Source organism: Cebus imitator, unplaced genomic scaffold, assembly GCF_001604975.1.
Source record: "Cebus imitator isolate Cc_AM_T3 unplaced genomic scaffold, Cebus_imitator-1.0 Scaffold188, whole genome shotgun sequence".
NCBI lineage: Eukaryota > Metazoa > Chordata > Mammalia > Primates > Cebidae > Cebus > Cebus imitator.
The window spans coordinates 4,268,375-4,277,537 of NW_016107503.1; the positions used below are offsets into that span (position 1 = coordinate 4,268,375).

Here is a 9,163-nt window from a genome sequence, read left to right on the forward strand (position 1 = left end):
GCCTCCCAGATTCAAGCGATTCTCCTGCCTCAGCCTCCTGAGTAGCTGGGATTACTTGCATGCACCACCACGCCCAGCTAATTTTGGATTTTTAGAGACAGGTTTTCTCTACATTGGTCAGGCTGGTCTCAAACTCCTGACCTCAGGTGATCCACCCACCTTGGCCTCCCAAAGTGCTGAGATTACAGGCATGAGCCACTGCGCCCAGCCTCAGAATCAGAATCTTAGAAGCAAAGTTCTGTGGCCACATTAAATTTGAGGCAAAAAATAAAATAACTTCAAAAAAAAAAATCCATAATAAATTAGAGTAACACTAGCTAGTGTAACTCCTACATTTCACTATCCTAAACCTGTAGGCTTTTTTGGTTTACCTAATAGTCCCATGTTGTTCTCCTGCCCTCACGAAGTGATTGAGAGACCCAGACCCCTTCCAGAGTGTGACTACTTCTTCCTCTTAGAGCCTCAGTGTCTTCTTTATTGAACTATTCAGACTTTCTAATCATTTTATTCTTAGTTTTGTTTTTTTGGTTTTTTTTTTTTGAGACAGAGTCTCACTCCGTCACCTAGCACCAGGCTGGAGTGCAGTGGCACGATCTCGGCCCACTGCAACCTCCACCTCCTGGGTTCAAGCAATTCTCCTGCCTCAACCTCCCAAGTAGCTGGGACTACAGGCGCATGCCACCATGCCCAGCTAATTTTTGTATTTTTACTAGAGACAGGGTTTCACCATGTTGGCCAGGATGGTCTCATTCTCTTGACCTCGTGATCCGCCCACCTCGGCCTCCCAAAGTGCTGGGATTATTATTCTTAGTTTTAATAACATTTTTGAAATTTTTTCCATTTCATCTGTATTTTCAAATGAATTGACATAAAGTTATTCATAATATTCACAAATTCTCAATTATTAAAAATTTCGGCTAAATCTATATCCTTTTTGGCCACAATAGTATTTATGTATGCTCTCTCTCATTGTCTTGATCTATCTTGCCAGAGATTATTAGTCTTTTCAGAGTTATCTTTTGGCTTTGTTATGCCTTTCTATTGTGTATGTATATGTGTGGGTGGGTGTGTATAGACATATATAAACATACAAATATATGGTTTTTCTTTTTAAATGTTGCTTTTATCTTTGTTACCTCTAATACAATTCTAATTAAGTTGTCTAGCAAACCTAGACTGAGGAAAACGAGCTAAAGCCAGTTTCCTATGCCAATCAAACTGATCTGTGCCTAAATATTAGTTACATTTCGAAAATTATACATTATAGTTGTTACATTATTTTGTATTTTCTGAAACATTTTCTGTTAGTCTCTATACTAATCTAGGACTTTCTGCTGCAAGGCCAACTCAACTCTCACTAGCTTAAGCAAAAAAGGGAATATATTGGCTTGTATGGTTGAGAAGTCAGGTGTGGCTGGGTGCATATTCAGTGATGTCATTAGGAATCTCAGCCACACTTCCTTCTAGATCTGCTTCATCCTCGCATAGCCTTTCCCAGTGTAGTGGCACAATGGCCAGACCAGCCAGGCTTGTGTCTAGCAACCCTAGCGCCTCAGAGGAAAAGAACCCAGCCCCAAGGTCTCCAGCACAAGTCCAGGATTCACTGTTTTAGACTGTGCTCACCCCCACAACCAATCACTATGTGTATGTGGAGTGGGGGGATCATCATTCAATGCCAGTCAATCTACATGGGCTAAGAATGAGGGAGAGGTGGTTCTGTGACAAAAGGGGTACATGAGTGTATGAAAGAGAGAATGAAGGGAGGGTAGGGGGTGGATAAATGAAAAGAGTCATGTTAGTAAAAAAGGGAGATCCTAGGCAGATGAGAACACCTAATGTCCTCTGGGTCTTGGTAAACCTTGAATTGGCTCAGCAAAAGAGCAAAGGAAAAGCTAATGGGAGTGGAAGTATTAAAAGGCCATTGAAAGGAAAACTGGGCAGAGAGATCATCACAATGATAACTTCCTTTCTGCCTGGAGTAGTTCTGTCATCCACTTGGTGGTACCATAGGGGCACAAAACACATTTCTGTGCTCTACCTTCTGTTTCTACCAGCTGAAATTTCACCTTTAAAGACATACCCTTTTCAGTGTGATATGTATCTCCAGGACTCCCAGAAACGTCTGTGGCCGCTAGTCACATGTAGCTATTTAAAGTATAAATTAATTACAATTAAATAAATTTAAGGACTCAGCTTCTCAGTTATGCTACCCACATTGCAAGTGCTCATTAGGCACATGTGACTACCATATTGGACAGCTCAGATATGGAACATTTGTATAATCACAGAAAGTTCTATTGGACGGTACTGGCTTAGTGCAATACGCTGTTACCAGCAATTTGTTGCTATCAGGTGTCTTTATAGTGACCATTACTCAGAATTGGATGAGAAATGTTGACATGACAGAAGAAATGAGAGAAGCTGCCTGGGACCATGTGTTGGAACTGTTTTCACTTCTTTAAAGGATTTTAGCTCCCTTAGGACTTTGCAGTAGATCTCCAGATAGGATAGTCTCTGCCATCACAGAGCTGGAATTCCTGATGATCCCTTTGAAACAAGCCCAGAGAGGCATCCAGAGACTGCAGCCCAATAGCCACCTGAGAGCAGTGGTGCTTGGGAGAAATGGGACATGAGAGGCTGTTGGTGTCAGAGCCCTTGAGGAATGTGTTGTCTAAGGCAGTCAGTGCTCATTGCTGTCAGGTGTCATAAATTTCTACCCCTTGTCATGCACTTGATCATCTTTTACTGTTGATAAAAACTGATTTTTTTTTCTTTTTCCTTTTATTCTGCAGACCTGTCCCTCTTTGTTCTGTTGTTGTGATAAATTGCCAACTTGATAAAGTTGAAGGAAGGAAAATTTTTGTCTCCTGTAGTGTTCAAAGTGTTGATGAGAAAACCCTATACTCAGAGGCAACAAGTAAGTAGCTGGTCTGAACTTCTTCAGGTTTGTTTGGGTTAGGTTGTCAGTTTTGTTGATCGGTTGGTTTGGGTTTTGTGGGGGACGGGGGTATTTTGTTTGCTTTGGTTTTTTGCCTTTGCATTATAACCCATACATGCCCAAAAATTCTTCATTCCCTGTCATGCAAAGAAAAAGTTAAAGATATTCTTGGCTAGGTGTGGTGCCTCACACCTGTAATACCAGCACTTTGGAAGGCCAAGATGGGCAGATCACTTGAGGGCAGGAGTTCGAGACCAGCCTGACCAACATGGAGAAACGCCATCTCTACTAAAAAATATAAAATTAGCCAGGCGTGATGGCTCATGCCTGTAATCCCAGCTACTTCAGCGGCTAAGGCAACAGAATCGCTTGAACCCGGGAGGTGGAGGTTGCAGTGAGCCAAGAGCACACCACTGTACTCCAGCCTGGGCAACAAGAGTGAAAATTCATCTCAAAAAAAATATTCTTATACATTGCTAGTAAAGGGCAAATTGCCAACATCTATCAAAATTGCAGCCCAGTGCAGAAGCTTGCGCCTATAATCCCAGCACTTTGGGAGGCTGAGGTGGGAGAATCACTTGAGCCCAGGAGTTCAAGACCAGCCTTGGCAATGTGGCGAGAGCCCATCTCTACAAAAAACACAAAAATTAGCTGGGCATGGTAGTGTGCACCTGTAGTCCCAGCTACTTGGGAGGCTGAGGTGGGAGGATCCCTTGAGGCCGGGAGATGGAAGTTGCAGTGAGCTGAATTCATACCTCTGCAGTCCAGCCTGGGTGACAGCCAGACCTTGTCTAAAAAAAAAAAAAAAAAAAAATTTACAAAGTGAGGTGCCTTTTGACCCACCTCCAGGACTTTGTCTCACAGGTATAGTAACTGTGCAAAATTACAATGTATTAGACTGCTATAGGATTTCAGTGCTTGTCACTCATGCAACATTATTTGCAATAGCAAAAGATTGACAAAACATAGCTATCCATCAATAGGAGACGGCTTAAAGAACTACAGCTCACCTATGAACTATATTATATGTGTGTGCCATTAAAAAATTGTGAAATGTTGTGATGCCGTAAATAAGAAAAATGTGTCTACACTTATGTGTGTGTAGATTGTCTCAGGAAAATCATGAGTACGCACATGACTTGTGTACTTCCCAGGAGTACTGAGTTTCATCCATGTTGTTGGCTGTATTCACTCATTTGAACTACTGTGTAACACTCCATGTGTGACTTTCCCACAATGAATGTCTCTCTTCCGATGACAGGCCTCTGACTATTACAAATGGTGCTGCTGTGAACATTCTTGTTCATGTCTCCTGGTGGTGTGCATGGGCGAGAGCTTGGCGTATACTTAGAATTTCTGGGTAGCAGGGTATTGTGAGTGTATAGCAGCTTTACAGAGGAATGCCACGTTGTTTTTTAAGGCTGTACCCAATTAAACTCCCACCAGCAATATATGAGATTCTTTTGATTCTCATCTTCTCTAGCAATTAGTGAAGTCAGACTTCATGATTTTTGCCAGTCAAATGGTTATAAAATGGCTTCTTGATGTGATCTTCATTTGCATTTCTCTGATTACCTATGTGACTGAGTGTCTTTTCATGTGTTTATTGACCATATTTTTTCCCATTCAGTGAAATTTTTGTTTGTTCCCTTTTTTTTTTCAATTTTTTTCTCATTTTCTGACTGATTTATAGCGTTCTTTATATATTTTATATTAGAACAATTCTTTCGTTGGATATATAAGTTGTTACACATACATCCTTCCAGTGTGTAAGTTGTCTTTTATTTGCTTTAAGATATCTTCCTTATGAACAGAAGTTTTTAATGTTAATTTAGTTGCATTTATTAGATTTTTCCCTTTATGGCCAATGCTTTTTGTATCTTTGTATCTTGTTTAAGAAAGTAACTTTTCCTCTTAAGTATCAAGCATTTGCAGGAATGATGGATAAAAGGAGCAGGTGGTAAATAATAATTTAAATCCACAGTCAATTTAAGAACTCCATTCCAGGCTGCAGTTTATACTTTCTGTCTCACTAAACCTTTCAATATCATAAAGGTGCCAGATGGTTCACTTGTAATTTTAGTTCTTTGCATTTCTCTATCTCTAATGGAAGTAGTAATCAACCATGAAATGGCCAAGCGGTGAGAACCTGATTACCCAGGGAGAGGTAATACAGTATTGTGATCTTCAAAAGTTGATTCTTAATTTGGCTGAAAAATGAGAGTGGACAGATAGACTGAAGGTACAAATGTGACTCTCAAATCCTTCTTTTGTATATGTCTTTCTATTTAGAGTAGTCCCTCAGATTGAAGTTAGTTGACATATAATCATCTGCTGTTATTTTGTTTGTTTAGGCTTATTTATAAAGCTGGAACCTAAGTCTGACATAAAGAGCTGCTGATGAACTCCATCCCATTCTGCGTAAGGCTCTCTCCCCGCCAAAAGACGCGGTTGTCCCCCTAATACTCTGCTTCGTCACTCCCGAATCCCTGTAGGGAGAAGCCTGCCAACAATGACCTTCTGAAACAGCATTCCGAATAGAAGGAGATTCCGTTTCCACCTTCTCAACTTTTTAACACAGAAATACTTCCTGCGAGCATATCAACAACTCAGGCCGGGCACTGTGGCTCACGCCTATAATCCTAGGACTTTGGGAGGCCGAGGCGGGTGGACTGCCTGAGCTCAGGAGTTCAAAACCAGTCTGGGCAACATGGTGAAACGTCATCTCTACTAAAATAATTAGAAAGTACCCAGGCATGGCAGTGTGCACCTATGTTCCAGCTACTTGGGAGGCTGAGGCAGGAGAATTGCTTGAACCCAGGAGGTGGTGGCTGCAGTGAGCTGAGATCATGCCACTACACTCCAGCCTGAGCAACAGAATGAGACCCAGTTTCAAAAAAGACAAAAAAAAAAACCTCTTTTTGTCCCCTTAGGATATGCGTCTGCTTCTCCTGAGATTTCAGTGGGCTCTTGCTGTACATGTGTAACATCTGCTCCGCTGCGGACTGGAGAAATAAATGTGTATTGAAACTTTTACTGCAAACTTGAAAATGCTAGAAAACCAGGCATGAAGAATAAATACACGGTGGGAGTACACACAGGCATGTGCATATGCAAAGTTAGAAAGCTAGCTTTGTTGTATCTGAACACGTGAATCTTTTTGTCAGAGTAGGAAGCACAACTAGATCCTATAGGAATTGATACCTCAAATCTGTTGTCTAGGATTCTAGAGATTAAACCACTGCCATTTTTAGCACAGGCTGTGCTGTTGTGTCTTACCAACAGCATAGGTTTTCATCACTGGAAGGAGCCCATGTTCATTTCCTGGGGCTGCTATAACAAAGCAGTACAAACCGGGTGGTTTAGACCAACAAAAACTCGTTGTCTCTCAGTTCTGGAGGCTAGAAATTCAAAATCAAGGTGTTGACTAAGGCTGTTATCCTTCTGAAGGTGCTGGGGAAGTAGCTGTCCGTGCTTCCCTCCTGGCTTCTTGGAGCCTCAGGTGTTCCTTGGCTTCTATATGCATCATTCCAGTCCTCTGTCTTCACATGGCATTCCCTCTGTGTGTCTCCACAGTGTCTTCCCTCTGTGCATACCTATTTCTGTGTCCAAATCTCCCCCTTTATTAGGAAATTGGTCATAATGGGCCCACCTGAATGACCTCATTTTAACTTGATTACCTCTATAAAAACTGTATTTCCAAATAAAGTGACATTATGAGATACTGAAGATTAGGATCTCAACATACCTTTTTGGGAGGACACAATTCAACTGGTAAAAGAGCCTCGACAAGACTAAACAATGAATGGAGAAACTATGTTCTGGAAAACATATTCAGCTTCCTAATGCAGGCAATCAATTATTTGAGCTTCCATTTCTTTCCTTTCTTTACCCTTATTAAAAATTTAAGCTGAACCATATGAAATCACTATTTTGAAGGTCAGAATGGTCAAATATTGACAATTTCCAACCTAATAACTTAGGGACAGCCTTGTGGTACCCTGCCGAGTCATCCTTCCGCAGCCGGAAGATCAGTTGGAGCCCTCCATTGCCAGAGCTGACTGACCTGGGGCGGCCAAGCCAGAAGAAGACCCAGGTCCTAGAAGGTCTGTCTCTAGTGCCCACCCCCAGTTCCCAACCTGCAACAAGGGCCCAGTAGGTGTAGGGGCACTACGGAAGTGAAGCTGGCAGTTCCTTCTCCTGGAAACTCTGAGAGAACCTGAGAAAGAGCCCAGGAGATGGCTGGGCTCACAACTCTACAAGTTATAGTTCTGACAACAGCCACCCTCTATTCCGTCTTCCAACAAATCCTGAAACTTCAAAGAGTGGGCTTGTATGAGAACGGTACTTCACATGTTAAAAGATATGACTGAAGGAGCGAGCCAGCGCTGCCCATTTAGCTACTTTCACTTCACTGGTCGGGAGGAAGTTTAGACAGTGAAGGTACTGTACTCCCATCGTTGGATTTCTGTGGCGGGCTTGCAGAACTGCTATGGCACACCAGACCTCCACCCAAGTGAAAGAGCCTAACTGAAAGAGTGCCACATTACCAGTTTTTCTTCATGTTAAGTATGCCTGCCTCACTTTGTAGCCACTTTTTTTGCCCCCTTTCTATCCACTTTTACAGTTTCATTTCTCACAGTGGTTTGCTCGTGTCCAGGTTACATTACATCATATGAGTGAGATGCTGCACGAGAGCAACTAAGGAAAAAGCTCAGTCACCGTTACATAGGGTTCCCCATAGCCAGTAAGGGAAAAATGGCTTCCTGCTTTGCGGCAGACTGAGGCTTCACCATGCCGTGGCACTCTTGCCTTCATCAAGTTATAGTTTCACAAGTATGTAAGATGGCAAAAGGGGCAGGAAGAAGGAAGGAGATGCCATCAGAATTGTTGCCAGCTCCACTCCATCACTGGCTTGCTGTGTGACCTAATGGAACTATTCTCATTTCCTGTTTCCTTTTTACTTTTTTTTTTTTTCCCTTTGAGACAGGGTCTGGCTCTGTCACCAGGCTGGAGCGCAGAGGCATGATCTTGGCTTACTGCAACTTCTACCTCCCAGGTTCAAGCAATTCTCCTGCCTCAGCCTCCCAAGTAGCTGAGACTACAGGTGTGCACCACCGAACCTGGCTGATTTTTCTATTGTTTGTAGAGACAGGGTTTGCCATGTTGCCCAGGCTGGTCTCGAACTCCTGGGCTCAAGTGATCCTCCCACCTCTGCCTCCCAAAGTGCTGGGATTACAGGTGTGAGCCACCTCACCTGGCCTCCTCTTCCTTTCTTCGCACAGATGCTAACATTTTGAATGAATATTAGGAATTGATGCTGGTTAGTGTTAAAGTAACTTGAAACTATCAGTGTAAACACAATTATGCCATGAATTTTTGCTCTCCCAGGTTTCTAAATGTCTGAGAAATAATAAAATGAGAGTCACGTACAGAAATACATTGTTGGAAGAATTTTTTAAATGCAAAGTGAGATTAAGTTTTTTTCTCTAATGGGAAGATGGAATGAAACAGGAAGTTAAGAAAAAACCTTTTGTTCTATATTAAGGAAGCTCATATCCTACGCGTTCCTATATTCCGTACCCCATTATCTTCTTGGGACCCTTAACCTTCTCTTCTGGGGAATTATGAGTCCAAATTATTGTCTGACCTAAAAATGACCATTATGGAACCCTAGTCAAACATTTTTCAGGGCCAAGTATACAACATCCTCTATGATGGAGACAATGCGGCAGTCTTTCAAATTTAAGTAACAAAATAAGTCACGAATTTTATGTCTCTGGAAAGTTTGAAGTTTCACTTGATAGTATTCTTGGTCTGGCACTACTCTGACCAGTTTAGAATTACAGAATTGGTGGCTGGATGCAGTGGCTCACGCCTATAATTCCTTAACTTTGGGAGACCAAGGTGGGTGGATCACGAGGTCAGGAGTTTGAGACCAGCCTGGCCAAGATGGTGAAACCCCGTCTCTACTAAAAATACAAAAATTAGCCCGGCACGGCAGCGGGTGCCTGTAATCCCAGCTACTTGGGAGGCTGAGACAGGAGAATCTCTTGAACCCAGAAGGCAGAGGTTGCAGTGAGCCAAGATCACGCCACTGCACTCTAGCCTGGGCGACAGAGCAAGACTAGTCTCAAGAAAAAAAAAAAATAAAGAATTGGTTTATTCCTTCTCTTAATTATAGATTTTCTTTTTTAAAAATTTTTTTTTTCTTTTTTTTTTTTT

The 9,163-nt window shown here is 42.2% G+C and overlaps 1 protein-coding gene across 1 annotated transcript in view; it reads left to right on the forward strand.

Moving 5' to 3' along the window:
* Positions 1-5,674, forward strand: part of THEM4 (thioesterase superfamily member 4) — a 34,405-nt gene extending 28,731 nt beyond the window's left edge. Inside the window, exons 5-6 of the mRNA XM_017546212.2 lie at positions 2,793-2,917; positions 5,293-5,674. Coding sequence (XP_017401701.1) covers positions 2,793-2,917; positions 5,293-5,339 — 172 coding nt within the window. The 3' untranslated portion in view covers positions 5,340-5,674. The remainder of the gene's footprint in view (positions 1-2,792; positions 2,918-5,292) is intronic.
* The last annotated feature ends 3,489 nt before the right edge of the window (positions 5,675-9,163 follow it).